Below are 21,467 nucleotides of genomic sequence, written 5' to 3'. Positions count from 1 at the left end.
AGTTTTTCCTGGTTTCTGATTGGCTGAATCTCGTATTGGCCGACCTTTTTCCGTATTGGCCGTGTTTTTTCCATATTGGCCGCCTTTTTCTCGTATAAGGCGAGTTTCGAGCTTTATTGGCGAGGCTCAACTTGTATTGGGCGAACAAATTGAACACATTCTCGTCTAATATTATAAAGTTAATTAATAATTATCAGTATAGATTAGTGTTTTGATTTCAGTATCATTTAAATGATTTTAGTCAAGTTTATCATTCATATACATTAATTTTGTAAATATTATCAATATAAGTATACTAAATGCAAACATATTTGAAATTATACAGTTTGATATACTGTATATAATGTAACTACACATCCATGCAGTCCATCAAACCATTGCAACCGAGCCACCTGGTGTGCCAACGTACCAGCAGAAAAGTCAAATGCCTTCTGACTTAGTGCATTTTACTATTTATAAAATCTACATTAGTTACAGATACATGTTTACATTTGTATGTGTTTGAAAAAATGTATAATCTTTATGACATCAGCTGACCATGCATGTCATAGATTTCAAAATCAAGGCCCTGGTCTGACACATTGGTAACATTAAAGTTTAACTGGTACCAGGCTTCTGAAATAAGTTTTTATTAAAATATGTGAGGAAATCTAAATCAGGCACTGATTTTTCTTGTTTTAAATTAGTCATATATCAGTTGTGGTCTCTCGGTAATGACCCATTTTTGCTTACTTGTCACATCCTTAAAACTTTCCACACTTCTATAATAGCAAATCTGAATTTAGGTGAGCTTCAATGGTACATTTAAACTTTAGATCGGTCACAAGAGTGCTGGTTAAGTCAAGGCACATATGTAAATCTAGGCCATGTGAAACTCAAAGTGTCAAAGACAAATGAAAGATAAGTTCATTAATTATTGTCCCATTGTTTACAACTGCTGTGATTTTTATATAATATAACTGATGACTATCATGTGAGATTAAATTCACAGTATCTTAGTATCAGGTTTAGAAGCCTTTTAGATAACAAAGTTGACTAGTTATTAATGTCGCTTCTCAGGGCATCAAACCCGCAGCGCAACCTCCTGCAATCAAAGTCGACACTCTACCACTAGGCTTTTGGAAAATTCGGAAAATTTTTGATCCCTCGAGAGCAACCAAACAAACAATTAAGTTAAATATTGCTGACTCGGTTTAATTGAGTCGGTTCATGAGAGATAATGGAAGGTGCAACATCATTCACGCCCCCTAGCAGCGCCTTAAGCGGGAGTCAATTCTAAACACGAAAGTGCTGGAGTCATTGATCCCGAGGGACCAGATAAAAAAAAACACTTGATTAATGTTCGAAATTAAATCATTTGATTAATGACAATTCTATTATTTGAGCCAGGTCATAGCAAAGGCACAGTCTAATCCGTATCCAATTGAACTATTTGTTATTGTCAGAAAACCGCTTTTAAGCAAACAGCTTTCAAGCGACCCCTTGCTGATCTGGATCCAAACTGGCCACAATCGCCTTAATGTCTCTTTTACTGTGACACAGTCCATTTAACTTCAAAATGATATAAAGTACCTAAATAGAAAGAAAAAATAATACAAAACAGTTAAGAGTTTGTAATCAATGTTGAATTTCAGTACAGCTTGGTGATCTGCAAATCCCATTTGATATGTTGATATCGGGTATCATATTCATTCAATTAGTCACAAAATGCTCGAATAAAACTTATAAAGCAAATTTGACTTAAATTGATAACTAAAAATACCAGTATGCCAGTTTTGCCGTGTCAAGATCCAGAAAGTCTAGTCAAACTTGTTGACGCTCTAAAATATTAAGCTACTTTTTATATTGGTAATATTTTAGCCCATATAAAAAGTATCTCTAAATTCTTTGCGCGTCTTATAAATAAGACTACAGAAAGTTTTTCATTCACATCGAATATATCCTTCGAATTCCATTCATTGTAGTCATTAGCGGAGATTTAGTGAATAAATAACTCATATCCTAAATGACAGTTTCTAAATAGCCAAACAAGCCGACTGTGCTGTAAGAAAGTTTTGACACGAGTGTCAACATTCTCTAATGGGCGTGGCCATTGTTGTTTACATGTTGGTATCCTTTATCAATGACAATCAGCAAGGTATGCCGATTGAGAAAATTTACCTAACTCAATCGGACGGGCTCGGTCTTTTACATAGGTCGCCATTGTGAAGAATTTGTTCATGGTATGATAACTTAGACGAGCTGCTTCGCTGAAGCAGCATCGTCAAAAATAAAAATGGAACAGATTGTGTAAAAACAGCAGTCAATATCATTTAGTTATCTATCTTTGAACACATCAATATTTGTTATTAACATAATTGTATCATCTCTTATGTTTTCATGTTACACAATAACATTACATCTAGAAACATATTTTTTGTCAAAACATATTTTTATAAAACAAACAAAAATGAGCAAAATTATCGTTGTAGTAGAAATTATTATCTTTGTGTTTCAATATCCAATTATATACATATACTGCATAATACGCGTTAACTGATGTTCATACCCAGGCGGGATTCTCTTTGTATGAGAGTTCACGTGATGTAATACAATTTAGCGTAACAAACCGATGATTCCTAAAAGACGATGTATTTCAGAATGTTCAGTTGTCATTCGATTGTGTTTGCTCACTTATATACTGCGTTCTTGTAAAAAGTTAAACAAGTTTAAACTTTTCCTTTCATCAATATGTGGACACAAATCCATTTAAGACTGTTTCAACAGTATGTACCTTCTTGAGTTGCTTCCGATAATCGAGTAATATTGACAGTCCATATTGATATTCAACACAATTGGTATCACAGTATTACTTGTATATCTATTACATGCTATATGATGTTCTTTTGTTATTCAGGGTTTTTGCTGTTGTTGCCTGTTCCGATTGTCAAATTTCGTGAAATGGTCGAGTGTAACAATATCAATTTATTGTGTATCTGAATTTATAAATTAGACATTGTAACATGTATATTATAGTCGGGATAGAAGGACCATTTGCAAAGTAACCAGCCACCAACCTGATGTAGCATAATACTACACTGCACAAATCTGGATGACAAGGGGCTTGTACATTTCTTTAGTATGTTTTTTGTTAGACACTCTTTTAAAACGATCCGTCTGTATATATGTAAATAAAACAAAGCTACATATTTTTAATCCAAATTTATCTAAGGCCAAGCCGGCCAAGGTAATTTTACATAGTCACCTTCGTATCTTTCCATTCGTTTATATATGTCATAGCCGTACGCGCGATATAGCAAGATAGCCAATACGGACTGTTCATACCTGTGACAATCCCCATACACGTTACCGTGAAGGCCACAACGATAATACTTCTGCCACCCATCGTGTGGTACAATGCAGTCAATCACAAGGGCGCAGGCAATCCAGGGCTTGAGTATATTCTGGACAACAAACGGCGTTGTCCGCGCAATAAAAAATCCCGCCTGTATTTCGGGAAGTTTCCGGAAGGTGCATGCTTTCTCTCGGAAAAATCCGAACGTCACCGGAAGTGTCCGAAGAGCTACGGATCCACCTCCGGGTGTGCAGATAACGTCCAGACGGCGAGCCATGTCGAGCAGACCAGATATGTTACTTGTTGTAAAGAGGATGGATGAATCCATCCACACGGCGAACGGATACTCTTTCAAAACCATCTGAAATGAAGGGAGAATATGTTGGTTTCTTGTCCCTTGTCTCTTATTCCTTATTTAAGCTAAACGTATATGATATCAGCTTTTCAGGAAAAAAATATGCATACATTTCTTAAGTAAATGAAAACAATACCAAACGTAATTTAATTCATGAATTAATTTACAATTAAAAAATAATTAAATTGAATAAACAACCCTTGCTTTGTAACTTAAAGACCAAATAGTATTCTTTTAATATTAAAGAGACATTTGTTTGACTAGTAATATTGTATGTCAAGTAACTTGAATACATCGACTTTACGTAATACTATTAATGTTGATGTTTCTTCTTTGCGCTTGAATATTATAAACGAAACTGGAATTTTCTTCTTCGAATTATAACAACAAAACGTAAAACCTGTTTATTGTATTTAACATTTAGTAATGATATTAATATTAATTATATAACATATCTACTTATTTGCTTTTATTTTTTCCGGTGCTTATATGAGGCGGAATAAGAATATAGTATTATCTTACTAACACAATTAATTACAACGAAACTAATGAACTATATAGAAACAATATCATCGCGAGTAAATGTTGGATATTACAAGTATAAATTCCAATACATTTCTAGTGACTTGTATTTAATGATAACCAAGTTAATTTTTAGCGGTTAATTAAGAAAAACTGTTTCCTATTCCTGATTCAAACCGATTAATGATCTGGTAAATAAATAAAAATGAGACACAGAATATCCGATCATAAAGTTAAGAGCTATAATTATTTAAAAAAAGTTCTTAATTTGTCATAAGGCATAACATCCAGAATAAATCATTAAATCTGAGTGATCTGACAGCATACGAGCATTTGCTCTCAGCAAAGAATATTTTACCGTATAATATCATATGAAATTATTTCTTTAAGATTGTATTTCAAGATTGAAAAGACAAGGATGATGCACGTACGATTTATTTGAAATTGAGTCATACGTTCCCCATAACTTTAACATTTTTAAGTCATTATTTTATTATAAAAGGAAATAGCTCCATTAAAAAAACAGAACGAATAACCTACTGAAACAAATCACAGATCGCTTCGTGTCAATAAAGGAATGCCAACCGATTTAAACCAACCGATGTTGGTTTAAATGGTAAATAACAACATGCGTGTTCAAAATCAACACAAAATCTTTTTCAGAAACTTGATATACAAATAAACTGGCGGATAATCTATGATATAATATAAGTAGTTAGTCTAATGGTCGTTACATGCATTTAATATAAGATACAGCTGATTTAATAAATATTTGCAAACATGCCGAAAGCGGCGGCTGTAAGCTTCAACGTTCAGAGAGAATTGAAATAACATGCATTAATCAAACGATAACAAATGGAGCTAAACTATTACTCTTTCAGATTGGACCAAAATCGTAATGATCGAACATTATCGCTACGTTGAAATAAGCAATAGTATTTTTAGCAAAAATTATTATTAGCATAATGTTAATTTAAACTTTTTTGTACATTGTACTTGTAAAAGAAACATTATTGAACGTGTGCTTTGAATAAATTGACCTCATATAAACCTGTGCATTCTTACCATTATCAACAACGGTTTCCACGCATACCCTTTCAGTTCCTTTACATAGGCCGGGAAATATTCAAACGGAAACAGTCTGTATTCGCACTGACATATTGCTTTTATCTGAAAGGATATTGAAAAAAACATTTATTGAATTGTAACTTATATTACAATCTTAATTAACACTTCGTCTTTAATAGATTTCGATTACATTTTTATAAAATATAACTACTATAGGAACATGCAAAAAAGTAATACTTGACGTACTTCACATATTGTTATTTGATATTAGACATCACGCCACCTGTCAATTTAACTCTTATTTAAATATCGATTAACCAATCAGCGATAGATAAATCTGCAAGCCGATTGCGTTCGGTTTGTCCGCCATTTTTCCTCGACAAGCTATAATTGCAGAGAAGCATAATAATCTCAATGGTGAGCGGGACTAAAATGATATTTTTGACGATCGCGGGTTGATTGTGTCAGCGTCTCCAATGTTTGTTTGCACTAGTGGCACATGAACATGTGGGATAGTCTTACCTGGTCTGGTTCGTCGGCCTGCAGACCCAAGTCATAGAAAATCATCCGCACATTTGGTTTCATCTTCCGCACCACAGAGTTGAAGTTGTTAAACATATTCATGGACTCTCGTAAGTGATTGGACGAAACACCAGTTATGAACACCGGATCTGCGTCCTTGGGGAGCGCGTTTATGTCTGCAATGCTTCCGAAAAAGTCTGCAAATAAATCACACATGACAGTACTGTGCGATCCGGAAACATTCATAAGAAAAGTAGATGCTCACACAAGATAATTGATTAAGCGATTGAGCCGGATCGAACGGCGTTTAATGTACGATTCGGTTAGTAAACCGTGGATAATCCGCTGGTCATTTGGAAAAAAGGACGTATAACATCAATTTCGTATTATGTCTTCGGGTTCAATGGCGTGAACGGTTATTTCATGACAACTTCTTCCGTTCATTCGCTTACATAAAACATAACTTGTTTTTTTACATTATTCTTTTGTAACAGAGATTACCATTTTTCATATTATACCAGAGTCGTCGCAAGTAAATACAAATATAGACGCCAGTAAATTGGGTTGTTTTGCAACGACATTTGATTTTATGCTACTGGGGATTGCTCACAACATATGGTTTCGTCTCCGTCCTCTAAAATGTTTGTCCGGTTGTCCGTCCTTCCTTTCGTCCGTCCGTTGCATCCTTTTTTCCGCGCAACATTTTAGACACTGATTATCCGAATCTGATGAATCTTCATATCTAGCATATCTATAAGTTGGATGTGTGCGAATTGTTAGACCATTTCAATGTGATGCTTTCAGTGACTTATTGCCTTTGAATAAAAATGTGACATCTTTTAAAGAAATAATCATTTCCGCGTGAGATCCGAAGAACTAATGATACGACTTTGATGAAACTGTTTTAACGATATCCTTAAAGAATGAGCATTCGCATATTGTCTGGTCATTCATTTTCAATCACTTTTCAGGAGATATTGCCCATTGAATAATATTGCGTTTACGCGTATGATCTCAGACGCTAATAGTTATCCATCCGAATAAAGTGTATCGTGCTCGGAAGCATCCCTCTAGGATGGATATGCACATGTTTCATTATTCTGCTCGAATAATTTGTTCTTGGATTTATTGTCATTTGATTAATACTATGACATTTGCTTATGATTTGTTGTTGTTGTTTTTTGTTTCCGCTCCAGACTTGCTGAACAAACGAACTAGTGTTGACATTTTGTATGGGGTTTCACCAGATCCCCGATGACATTTTTAGACGCTATAGGTCTTAGATAGATTAATAGCATGACATATCTTATTGATTTGTTGGGTTCCCACGCGATAACTTTTATCGATCGGAAGTTGAATAAACTTTATCCTAACAAAATTTACATGCACATTTCGATGATGCTGATTTCGAAATGTTTTAAGAGTGATATTGTTATTTGGTATATACCATTTGTCCAAATTGTATGAAACAGTATACGAGGTACCTCTATAGGATGAATAACTTTCAATTTCTGTTTACTGAAGGTGATTTTCATCAGATGTCTGACGATGATTATTGTTTGTATGTCGTCAATCATGAAAATGATGGTGAATATTTTAATGATATTTGAAGACCAATGATGTTCGTGACGTAAGAGTTGCTGATTATTATGATAACTTAGTATAATGGTATATGGGTATATTTAAATCGATTCGGTTAATCGCGATTACAAGACTCACCGTTGCAACCCAACTATGATAAATCCTCATCAACATGACAAAATGTTTTTAAAAAATGGGAAAAACATTCAAAGTTATAACGATGTTTCATTGTTTGTATAATTGTATGTAAGTAACTACCCCTACTTGTGTAATTAGCACATATTTGATTTGGGAATGGACTACCATTTTGGAAATAATTTCGTCCCAAAACGCACTGACAATTAGCATAGTCAACAATTTATGACTATATTGCAGTCTAGTGCCTGAACTATATTTGGTATTTAACACAAAGAAAAGTGGCATTGTCATAAAGCATATTAACAAACCGTGTGACAATAACCATAAGATTCTAAACATTATGATTGTTACTAGAACACGTACAATCAAAGCGTATCAGGCATAATCTAAATACATTTTACACATTTATCAAAATCGTTTTAACAATCTCAAAGTGTTGAATCGTTCCGCTTTAAGAGATCATTAGATACAATACACAAAATACATATTGACATGACCTGCGCATAAAATTGAACATAATAAAACACATTTTGCGAAATAATGCGCTGATTGTCAACATTCACGGTAGAATGACTTTCACGGTTGAATAATTTTGTATCAGCACCCGAAAAGAAAACACCCACAACACTCGGAAGAAAACCGCTTAGCGTGATTTCGAAAAATATGTTTAATTTAACCTCGGTCTGTTTTTGAAATCTAACTATTTAAACAGCATTTTATCAGCTCGGTCAAATGCTTGATGGAGCCACAAACTTAATACAGCGCATTACAAATTTAACCCATTTATGCCTAGTGAACTCTCCCATCCTTCTAAATTGGATCAATTTATTTCCTAAATTAGGGATGTCTAGTATATTTATTTCTATATTTAGAATATTTCTTACAGAAATTCCTTTAAGCAAACAGCGCAGACCCTGATGAGACGCCGCATCATGCGGCGAGTCTTCTGGGTCTACGCGGTTTGCCAAGGCCTTTTTTTCTAGACGCTAGGCATAGATATGTTAATTACTGTTATATATTTTTTGCTTAGATTTGTTTTTAACAAACAACCTGCAAAAATGTTTTCCGCTGAAACTTAAAGGCCCGGAGATTTAATATTTCGTTCGTAGCATCGTATTGTTGCACTTTCCCAAGTTTGTTCAAATTATGTCCCTTGGGTCTAAACTAGCTCCTCCCCGTACGTCACCAGTTTTACATAGACTGATATAGGGAATAACTTTTAAAATATTTTGTTTGAGACCAAAAAGGCTTTCATATTTGGTTTGTGGCATTATTTAGAGATCCTCTATCAATTTATTTTAAATTATGCCCTTCTTGTCAAAACTGGATCCGCCCTGGGTAAAAACAGTTTTACGTTTACGCATATAAGGAAAACTTGAAAAATCTTGTCTAAAATTGTGTTTATATTTGGTATACAGTTTCAAACAATGAGGATTTCTACAATTTTCCTTTCAACTTATGCTTCTGGTGTCAATGTTGGCCCCGCTTAGTTATCTATAAGATCTCTACAAAGTGTCTGTATTGTAAAAAAAAAAGCCCCGCCCCGGTGTTCACAGCGTTTACATGTACTTATAAAATCTTGTTTAAAAATGCAAAGCCCATAATTGTCATATTTGATGTGTGCATCATTTAAGGTTCTCTACCCTTTTTTTTAAACTGTGCAAATCGGGAACAAACTGGACCCGCACCGGGGAAGGGGTTACCACTTTTACATAGCCAGATAAAAAATAAGTTACATCATCTGGAGGTTCTCTACAGAATTTGTTTTTAAGAAGACCTTTGTGATCAGAACTGGCCACTCCCCGCGGATCCCGATTTTTTTATAGATTTATATTTGGAACACATTTAAAAATATTCTTGTCTTAAATAGCAAAGCCAAAGCTTTCGTTTTAAGTATGTAGAATCATCTAAAATGTTTATTCAAATGATTCCCATAATGTTCAACCTTTCCCCGCCCTGAGGGTCACCATATTTACATAGATTTGCATAGAGCGTAAGAAATCTTCTTTTCTGAAACATACATGCAAAAGGCTAGTAAATTGTCTTCTATCATCTTCTTAAGGTCTCATAAAAATTTCGTTTAAATTATGTCCGTTGGATCAAAAGTTGCCTCGCCCAAGGGTTTCCAAGGTTTGGTTTTGTAGGAAAAACGTTTAAAAATCTTCTTTTCTGAAACTGTAAGCTATTCGTATTTGGAATTTGGCATTATGTAGAGGTCCCCTTGTTTAAATCATACGCCTTTGATCAAAACTTACCCCGCTCTGGGGTCACAGCTTTTACGTTTACTGATGTAGGTAATATCTTTTTTTCTAAAATCTATGAATCCCTTTAGGGGTACCCATGCAAAGTCAGGAAATACCATGCACTACGATGGTTGATGAAAATAGGTACTAAGTCGAAACATCTTGAAAAGCTTTTGCGCTACATATTGCTGTATTTTAAGAAGGAGTAATTATATAAAGTTAAAAAAACTCATCAAAGCAGGAGTTTACTACAGTTGTATTAAATAACAGATTATTATGTTCACTAACCTTTCATTTAAATGCGTTTTGAAAACAAGTTTATCTTCTTTTTTCTGATTATGAGGAACAATACTCAAGTGATTTTGTAATTCTGCGTTTGACATACATTTGTCCAGGTTTTAAGTGCGTACACCTGACAATTGTCCTGTTTGATTTAGATGTAGAACAGGAATTGCATAAATTAAAAAAAATATGACCGTCCCACGCGAGTGTGGTCTGGTTATATTAAAATATTGTATTATTAATAAAAAGAGCCATACAGTTCTTTATGTGAAATAATGTATTTTCCTTACGTTAAGATGTCTACCTGATGCGTGGTTATTTCGCTCTTGTGATATTAATCTAGGTCATCAATTCATTAACGATCCAGTCAACAACAACAAATGGAACATAATTTAACAGTAAGAAGTTTAAGTACATGCACATACCATCTAAATAGTGTTGCACCTTGTCATAGTCCTTGAATAAGGTGGTGCGACGTGAATCGTTAATAGTTCCACTGCAAGGTTCACTGTAAACAATCGGGTCAAGTCTCTGTACACCTGCAAACAAACAAGTAAAAAATTTATGTCATTTTGAAATCATCAGCTCTCGTGATTGGCATGTGGCAGCGTGGAGTCACAAGTCCAGCAGACTAGCAGTCTAACGGCGTGACTTCTGGATTACATTGGACTATCAGTGCAACAACTTGAAGTCATCAATCCAAACGATGGTAAGTGTAACCGTGTGAAGTCATCATTCAAACAGTCTGAAAACGCGACTTCACCAGTCCAGCAGACTGGAAGTCTGATCTTATAGCTTTTCAGCAGACTAATAGTTCACAGCGTGAAGTCATCATTCCAGCAGAATAACGGTTTGACATAATTATGCAGTCAGTCTAGAAAACCGAAAACCTTACTGCGTGAAGTCTTCAGTCCAGAACATCGGTAGCCATGCAGCCTGAAGTCATCAGTCCAGCAGACAGACAGCCTGAACTCAGCGGCCCAGAAGACCCACAATTTGACTACATGACGTTATGATCTAGAAGACGGACCGACTGACAACGTAAAGTAAGCAGTTCAGCAGACGCACAGTCTGACGCTGTAAACTGAGGCGAGTATTACAAAGCTCTGGCAGTCGGACAATTAGATTTAGCAGTCTATAAGACATGCAGTCTTACTATTGAGTCATTATTCTAGAGGACTGAGATTTTTACAGCGTTAAGTCCAGCAACCTGTCGGTCTGAAAGAGTGAAGCCATCAGCCTGGAAGACTGACAGTCTGATAGCGCGTGTTGTCATCATTCCATACGACTGACACAAGGGATGTATGAGCCATTAGTCCAGACGATTTACAGTCTGTTAGCTTCCATCCTCCAGAAAAGCTGAAAGTCTGACATCATTAAGCTACTAATTCTTTAGACTGGCAGTCTTTGATAGCAAAGTAAGTAGTATCGAAGACAGGAAGTCAAATAGCGTAATATTAGCAACACATTTCACTATAAATCAGTTGTCCAATATACCGGCACACTCGGGTAACTTTATTCAACATACTGGCCGTTTTGCAGAGAAATTGTTGTGCTATTTTTTCCTAACAAGAGGGGTTATTTTACCGACTAAGCGATATATCTTAAATGACTATGGTTTCTGACATTTTAGTTAAAAACACACAATATTTTTCCCTCCATGCACTGTTTTCGCCATATTTGCAATTCTACAACTATATTTAAATTATGCTGGCTTTGAATTGCGGTGGTTTGTTTTATAATATTTAAGATGTGATGATGTTTTATATCAATTACTGTAATTATTTGCAATGAACGCCCTTATGTTTGCAATAATTTCGATCACCTATGAACGGATAAGTATACAGACATCCTAATTTCGGATATAAATACACAAGTCTGAATTAAGTAAGCATTTGAGTATTGAAGAAGAATGTTGCAACTTATTTTAGAATCGATGTGCAAAAACAATGAACACCAAGTTCGGTTGCATTAAAATAACAGGGTGATCATATACTATATAATTATTAATTGGTTTTACTGTGTTCGAATATATTGTTTTTGCGTCGTAGTTGATTGAGATTACTTTTGACCTAGTTAATTTGATTTTAGTAAGCAGCGGGATCAATAACGAACAGAAATGTGCTTTTTTTATTTTAGGAAAAGCAAACTATTAACAATGGTTAAATGCCCATCAATAGCTGTTAAACATAATAAGGGATTTACACTATACATAAATATCAGCAACCGTTATTAAACAAATATGAGCACAATACAACAAGAGCACTGGAACTAATAATAATAAGTATTTCTTATTACGTGCCATGAATTAAATTTGTATTTATTCACATTATGATATTACAAATAAACAGACACGCCAATTTAAGCCCATATAAAGCTCAAAATCAACGAAAATTTCGTACAATCTTTTGTTAAATAAAGTTAACACCTAAATAATCAGTGTTCCTTATGGCAATTGCCGAAATTTCAACGGCAGATGTGGTCTGGTAAAATAGATGTTTGTAGATAAAAATGCTCGTTTTTATTATTGTTTTGCATATTTAATTCCTCTTTAATTTCCCGCAACGATATCTATTGATACGACACATGAATGTTGAACACCATTTTAGTGTTCGTGAGTCGTATGAAAAGATATATTCGCGGGAAACTAAAATGGAATTAATTATGTCACAAATAAACAAAAACGAGCATTATGTATTTGCAAAAATCTATGTAATAATCACATCTAGCGATGATAGTGTGGCTATTGCTATTAGGAACATGGATTTACTTTACGAATTATTGTACGAAATGTTCGTTGATTTTGAGCGTTATAGAGGTTTTAATGTGCATTTAATTGAAATAATGATGGTTCATCTGTGACCATTCATGTTTTACTGATCGGATGTACAATGAATTTAAAATGTATTGATAATTATATTTGATTTGTCACTTATTTTAGTACATATGTTTGACTGTGTGATAATTTGAAAAGAAGACAAGAAAAACAAAAATGCAAGATGGATTTAGAATTTTAACACTTGTAAAGCGTATGAAGAAATATTTGCTATCAACAAAAAGGGAATATTAACTTACCGACATCCCAATCGATGTCCTGTAGGGTTGAACTATTCTGTGTTGCTGGCTGATGTTCTTTGTCCACTGTTTGTGCGCGTGTATGCTGGATCTCGGTCTCCTTAACCTTGTGATGAAACCATAAGGAAACCGGGTCGAAGTAAGTCATCAAACTGAACACTACTGTAGCTGCTGCAATAGACAACATACCCTGTTCAATATTGAATGTGGTACAGAGGTAGTGAGAAAAAAAAGAAAAATGGTTTTATAGGTTTTCTCATTATGGTGGATTTTATGGTAGTAATGCCAGCATATGCAGCAGCAGAAGCAAACGTATCAGTAGAAGTAGAAGAAGTAGTAGTAGTTGTTGTTGTTATTCTAGATTTTGTTGTTGCTGTTGCAGTCGAAGTAAGTTAATTAAAAACACATTAGCTGATGAATTTTAAACAGAAAGCTTCACTGCTCAACAAATTACCAAACATTGAATACGTTATGTTTATGACTTTCCTATCTCAGACAGGTTTGGATACAGGAAGAGTAATATAAATACAAAGAGCTGAACTTAACAAGAGGCAAACCACAAAGTGCACAACTAATACCTCCGAGTATCCTTTCAACCGCAGAATGTTGTCAATTATGTGTTTGATTCTTTTTTTCCGTGTTACATTTCAGTATGAGAGAAAACTAACAGATAATACTGTAAGTTTAGTTTTGATTGTGTTGAAAGCATTGTTATTTTTGTTAAATTAAGATTGAAATGATGATGAAGTATTAAGTTTGGATGCTGCAATATGTACATCGTATACTGTTTGAAATAAAACATTACCTAAAGCTGCACAAATCAGCCACTTTAGTCGTCCTTGCATCGCCCGTCTAAATCCCTGACCTGCAACGCAAATGCATGTCATGTAAATGTAAGACGCTAGTCTTTGTCTATCATAGGATAGCTAATAATCCCTTTGTAGTCCCAGTACATAGAAATTTATAATAACGTCCCGTCGGTAGTTTTTCCAAGGGTTAACAGCAAATCGATTTCAATATACAAACACAGGCGTCTTATTTACCACCTGAAATGTACAAGTAAATTGATAACTGGTAAATTCAAGCAGAATTTCGTTGACTTTTGTTTACTATTTCAAATTATTGACAAACTGAACATTCCATTTTGCCTACTACGGTTGCAACGCTTTTAAGCTTCACCAGTGCGTTTACAGATCCAGGAATGCCATCAAAATTTATTTTAAAGTCCCATAAACACTGAAAATCAATGAATATTTCATAAAATATAAAAAAAAAATAACGTTAACACTTTATGGCAATAGCCAAAATTTCAACGCTAGATGTGGTCTAGTAAATTGAATTTAACGAGATACAAAATGCTTGATTTTATTTTTGTGTGACAATTGCATTACTTTATTATGTCGAACAAAGCTGTTCATGACATTAAGTTAAAACGGTTTAAACAATTCAAAAACTTAATTCGACATTTTTGCAAACCACGAAGTACACTTGACGAGTGAATTTGTTGGTACACAATTACATCAAATGTTCACTCGATATATTTTCTTTCAAACAGGAATAAAATCTGAATTTACATAGTAATAACTGTTCTCAAAATGTATATAAATATGTTTTTTTATTGCGTGTTCATGCAGTTTTTGAAATGTTGGTTTAATTACTGGGTTATATGGGCCTTGTGTATCAATACGTGTTATATATTCAAGTTCATGTTATGCTTGATATTATTAACAATATTAAATTTGCAATGTACAAATTGTATACTTAATTGCTAAATTCGCATATTTTTATAAAGAAAGAAGGATAGTTGATTCATTTAATTGACACAGTATATTTATTGTACTTGGATTATTATTTTTTTCTAATAAACATACAATTTTTAACACCAAACCTATTGAATAAATCAACAAATGGTAGAATATTTTCAATTAAAGATGATAAAAATGTCTAAAAAATCACGATGTCCCCTTTTGTTATCTCATTTATTAAACATGGAAAGAAGTGACAAATAGCATACACAAACATATGCTATTCGTTATAGTTTGAAAAATTGCCTGAAACGATTGTACGATCTTATGTAGAAACTCGATTGTCACTTCACATAACTCGTTGATGACGTCATGAAATTAGTCCATCAGTTTGGAAGTAGCAGAAGTAATGCGAAAAGACGTAAAATCAAATTATAAAAATACGCACGTTTAATGCCAATATAAGCTTCATTAACTGATTAATTAATGAAGAATGTTATTATTTAATACATGTATTACATACAGGTATATAAAAAATTGATGTTCGTATTGCAGTTCATGGTTCAATGTTTTTCTATCACCACATATTTTTATACTAAACAGTTATGGTAATTATCTATGATCTTTTTGTAGGTGTCCCCATTAAAACGACATTGTTTGCTTGGAGATATTTGTGTCAAAAATGTGATATGATAATTTTAGTAACAAATAATTGCGTTGCGCTACGCAGCCGATATGTGTTACGTATATATATGAGCCTCGTTATGTGGGTTTAACCCATTTATGCCTAGTGGACTCTCCCATCCTTCTAAATTGGATCAATTTATTAAAAAAAATAGGGATGTCTAGTACATTCATTTCTTTATTTAGAATATTTCTTATAGAAATTCCTTTATTTGCATGTACGGACTGCACAGGCTTATCTGTAGCGACACTTTAGGCACATGCATCAAACCCCCTTTTTTATAAAGGAGTTGCACAGCGAAGTCGCGTGGTATTATACATTCCAAATACAACCGTGACAGGATCTATTACGCTTTGCCTTTTTGAAATAAGAAACACCCGTAGTTTTAATAATAAGTCTTTGCATTTTCTATAGTTCCTATTAGGGAATACAGTCAAGTAACCATTTCCAGATCAGTAGCATAATAAAGTTGTTCTGGTCAAAAGCAATAACTGTTTTAAGACTTCTTTTACACCAGTTTGATTAAATATTACCTTTGCTTACTGATTCATCACCTGAAATGTTGCACGTGTTGAGTATTTAGCTGATATGTTCCATGTCGCAATTATAGATTATACATACATGTCACATAATATCCGTTCAACTAAACAATGTTTGATATTTAATGTTTCAATTTTCAACAATGTAAATTTTTAAGGTGGCGACATCTCAAATGGTCATCTTGTGCATTGTCCAATTAAAAGTGGTCAATGATTAAAAAATTATATGTTCAAAATGTAAAATATACATTTACTTTCATTTTTAAATCGCATAAACAACGCACAAAACTTTGTCACTACTCCAACGCTTTTTTACAAAGGTGAATGATAAAGTATACAAATGTGCAACAGTAACTTTAACGAAATGCCAATTTCAACTGTGAGCATGTGAACACGTCTAGATAAGTCATTGCGTATCTTTACATCTTGTAATGTTACAAGTTGACATTTGCACAGTTGTAAAGTATGTAATCTACACGCGGTGGAAGCGACAAAATTATTTTTCGTCTTAGCCAGGAACCAATGCCTCGCGTACGGGCCGGAAACCATTGAAATGTAAACAAATATTCTTCTACTGCAATAACAATTTAAGGAACTTAATGGCTTATAAGTGTTGATGTAGGTGATTTTCCTGTGTCAAGAGATACCTATATATATATATATATATATATATATATATATATATATATATATATATATATATATATATATATATATATATATATATATATATATATATATATATATATATATATATATATATATATATATTTGTTTTGTCAAAATAATGACAAATGTTGTTTTATGACATATTGATAGTGTTTAAGTGACTTGGCAACGCGCCCAATACCTGTGCTAATGACAATGTGTACCCTAACACCTGTTGAATTGAAAATGCGTTGTTAAATGTTGAATTGTGATTCGTCAACTTGTATTGTGTACAATTGTATAGTGTACACTTGTTAGATTCTGACTTGTAGCAGATTACTAAAACCGATGGTACAACTTAGAAAATATTCAACATGCTAATGTAGCTTGTCATCAACTTACTTTCAGATGGAACTATTATCTTTTGTTTATTATTATGACAGCAATATTAGGTATATTAGGATGTAGACTTTATATATGCTCTATCTTCATTTTCAGATCTGTAGTATAAGAAGTTACATGTTTGTTTTTTAAACATTTCAACATTTTTTAGAATCGGAACATACAACATTTTACACTCAACAAATGTACAAAACAGATATAAAAATGTTGTATTTAAGCATTTCAAAAATTCTCTTTTAAACGTATGAGCTGAATAGTCTACACGTGCAACATTTCTGGTGATAAATAATATTGGCGGTCTTTCCCTTCCATAAGCACATAGTCTTATTTTTAAACGCAGGCAAAATGTATTTGTGATACCTTTTTTCGTCGCAGAATTCATGCATTAATGGATCAGTTGTAGCCATAACGGATCACGTGATCGAAACTTCTCAGGGGGTATCTAACGAGCTATTTGAACTGTCAAAACATGAGCTGTGTTGTTTACAATGACCAAGTTACATTGCCAGTTATAGATTATATTCATTTGTTTTATTAATGGTTTTCTATATGTGATCTTGTATAATAATAATAATAATAATAATAATAATAATAATAATAATAATTATCTCTTTATTTTCCGAAGGTAAATCATTAAGACAACACATTGATACAAAGTCATGCAAACAGTTTTACAATGGCAATCTTATTTTCAATGAGGCCTTCAGACAACTTTGGTATGTATAATGCATTTCTGCATTATCATGCGAACATGAAGACTTTGACGGCCTTTAGAGTACTGTAACAGTGTAATAGAAGTGTCATAAAAAGCAAGTCTATTACATGACTTCTCTTGTACATGTATTATTAATTTCTCTTTCAATATTGAAATGGTCTCAAGGAACAATTATTTATTTACAGAAAGTATATAAGAATATTAATTTCTTGTTGATTACATTTTTCCATATGCACACACTCGCACACAGGCACGCACACACACGCACAAAACATACATAAACACACATATACACACACATACAATAACCATATCTTAATTAACACGAAAAATAACAATAATAAGACGTTAACAAGAACAACCGCGTTTATTATTGTTCAAAATCAGAATTTGAAAAACATAAAATAAATTAGATAGTTTACGATTGACAGAAAGTGGCTAATATACACAAATAGTATAATTACAGAAAACAACATTCATGACCAGTGTTCACAATAGGATATGAAATCACACAACTGTTATGAAAAATAGCCTGCACCTCCTTGCGATATAAATAGTTAGAAAAAGCAATATGTATATATTTGTTTGCAGAAGTTAAATCTACAGAAATCATTTCGACACTTATGTAGTATTTGACTTTCGAATAAGAGAAAGAAAGAAAATGTTACTTCGCGTGAGACTCATTTTGCGCCAGAAAAATATTTCTCCATATTTTATACTGATCAAAATTATTGCAAACTTTAAATGTATCCCTTTTTAATCTAGCCTGTTTTATTTCATCAGAATACCATCCAGGCTGATGTATGCGTTTAACCCGCTTACTTTTAATTGGCGCATGCTGGGATAATACTGTGTTTTATACAATCTCCACGCAGAGTTGTCGTTCCTTGCTCTCACATACAACTCTGCATAAGGCTCAGCACGCCATTTTGTATACAAAATAGCTAAAACCGAACAAACGCATACAATGTATATTTGAGTGGATATTTAAGATCGCATGCATTTAATTAAGAAATATGACTTTTAAATAAACCATAAATCGTGCAAAAACTTGTGAGTTTTAATGCACCTCTTTGGAACTATTTTATTGCCCATTTACACAGATGTAATCATTCCACGCACTTCACAAATGTAAACAATTGTACATATTTTTTATTGAGTCACGTTAGGCATTGCTTCGACGTATTTATGTATGTTGGTTTCTTAGCATAAAAAAACATATCAATTTTATAATAATTAATTAAGACTGATATAAGATATCATGGTATGAGATGGTTTTCTTTAATGCAGTTAATGCAATGTAACCGTCGTGCAAGAGATTGTTTTGTGTACTGTAACCTCAATGATGAACGCTTGGAATGATCATGACATGAATGAGACGCTTTCAAAACAATAGTCCGTTCTGAGCCCAACACTGAGGTGAATGTAATGTGACCGTCGTGCAAGAGATTGTGTTTTATATATTATATAAAAGTCCTTAGGGCCACATTCGGATCATTGGTAGTTTCTATAATATTCATATCATATTGACCTAGATCTTGTAGAAACAGTGTTTCATCAAAATGTTGAAACGATCTATAAGTTATTATTCTATGTTCGGATATAGACTTACTTTTAAGATTACAAAGGAGTGTACACGTGATTGGATAGTGGTCACTGAGGCCTATTACTGGGACGTAAACTTCTGATACGCAAGATATTGATGTTGTGTATACATGATCAATTATTTTTGATGATGTTTTTGTTACTCATGTTGGATATTGAGCCAATTGAGTGCATCCGAAATCAAGTACAGTTTGCCCATTTTGTATTATTAAATGTATTTTGTGAAGAAAACTCAATGTTAAAATCGCCAATAGCTGACCAATTCATATTAGATGATTCTGTTAATTTCATTTTTTCTCAAATGAATCTATCCAAGACTGGGGACTGTTTGGGGCACGGTAGATAAAGCATAGAAGATGTGATTTACGAATTTCCTGTAGCCAAAAGCCAAATAGTCTCAATGTCCAAGGATTCATGAACGAAGCGACGGGCATAGCTTATGCTCTTTTTGAGATATATAATGAGTCATCCACCAGCCTTTTTTGATCTGTCTTAACGTTCAAATACGAAGTCGTAAATTAATATATATTTATCATTAATTGAAACTGTTAAAAACGTTTCACTCAAACCAAATATATCAACGGACCCTGGTTCTCCCATTATAAGTTTGAGTTGATCTAATTTCGGAAGAATGTGTTGAATATTCAAACTTGCTACATGAATAACTTGTTTGCTGAAAGTAAAAACGTTTTTATGAATCAACAATTTGTCTACAATTTGTATCTAACAACGCAATAGTAGAAAGTTAAGTTTGTTTACATTCACAGTTCTCAATAAATAAAACGTTGAACATGAGTTCACCAATTTTACAGGTATAGAATAGACAACAAAACAAATGCTTTATAATCGCTAAAACCGAATATAATAAAACAACTTAATATAACAAGAAATATCTTTTAAAAAGGATGTCGGTGTAAATGCTGACTTTGAAATAAAGTTTGCAGTCGTTTCTAAATAATTAAATTGAAAACAAAAGTTTAATTATTGTTTTTGTTAACTGGTTAGTCGCATATTCACCGCATGGAATGTGTGTTATCATTGTCAAACCACACATTAGTGTAAGTAGAGAAAAATTATACTACGATAGTACCACACATTAGTGTAAGTAGATAAAAAATATACTACGGCAGTTCACATCATTTGTGTACCCACATTCCTTATTATGAGTGTATTTCTTCACCATCGAATTATATCGTATGTTTATATTTGATTTACACGCAGTTTCTTTCGACACATTTAAATCACACGTTCATAGCCGCGTCATGCGAAATGGGTCTTATGCGTTTCGGCCAGCGTATCTTAAGCAAACCTGTGCAATTGCGCAGTCTGGTCAGAGGCGATGCTGTTCGCTATAAAATCATCAAATGTGTTATGGTCTCATTATTATTAACAAATCCAACCAAGTACGGCGGTCATGTTTGCCGCAATTTAAAAACAGCTGTAACTATTGTTATTTTATGTCCTCTTTATACAAATATTAGAAAACTGTGTATCGACAACTTCTATAATGAACGACCTAGTATGCATAAATATTTACTTTTTTTAACAAATACTAACATTAAAGTTATAACGAATTTCGCGAAATATTGTACAAATGCTTTTAACATGAGAACTGAGACATTCAATGCAAACTTTGAGTAATATAATGGCCTAAACCGCCTTTTAAAAACACATTGTATATACTATTTTTGTCACTTTCGCATCGCTTTGCATGTGCTTATTGCTTATATCTTATCAGTTTTGTATATAACGATGAACAAGACTTGTTCAAGTTATACGAATACACTTTCTGTTTTGTACCTTGCGAATTTCTAACACTGAGATGATCTATATGTCTGTGAGTTTATAATACAAGTGAGCTTGTGTGGACTGCTCAGCGTTATCTGGGACGCCACTTTCCTCTTTTATGATATTTTCTATTTAAACAAAGTATCTTCTAAACAAAAATCCAGTTAAGGCGGAAAGCGTCGCCCTGATTAGCCTGTGCGGATTGCACAGGCTAATCTGG

General features: G+C 33.4%; 1 protein-coding gene across 1 annotated transcript; it reads right to left on the bottom strand.

Moving 5' to 3' along the window:
• Window positions 1–1,035: 1,035 nt before the first annotated feature.
• LOC127839839 (uncharacterized) lies at window positions 1,036–16,338 on the bottom strand. The gene is made up of 8 exons (XM_052368229.1): window positions 16,084–16,338; window positions 13,926–13,985; window positions 13,121–13,291; window positions 10,471–10,584; window positions 5,802–5,998; window positions 5,277–5,381; window positions 3,325–3,695; window positions 1,036–1,084 (listed from the first exon to the last, which is right to left on the bottom strand). Exons 2-8 carry the CDS (start codon window positions 13,963–13,965, stop codon window positions 1,036–1,038), a joined length of 1,047 nt encoding a protein of 348 aa, XP_052224189.1. The 5' UTR covers window positions 13,966–13,985; window positions 16,084–16,338.
• Window positions 16,339–21,467: the final 5,129 nt, after the last annotated feature.

The sequence above is a fragment of the Dreissena polymorpha genome, chromosome 7, assembly GCF_020536995.1.
Source record: "Dreissena polymorpha isolate Duluth1 chromosome 7, UMN_Dpol_1.0, whole genome shotgun sequence".
NCBI classification, from domain to species: Eukaryota; Metazoa; Mollusca; class Bivalvia; order Myida; family Dreissenidae; genus Dreissena; species Dreissena polymorpha.
This window is presented reverse-complemented; position numbering and strand designations above follow the sequence as displayed.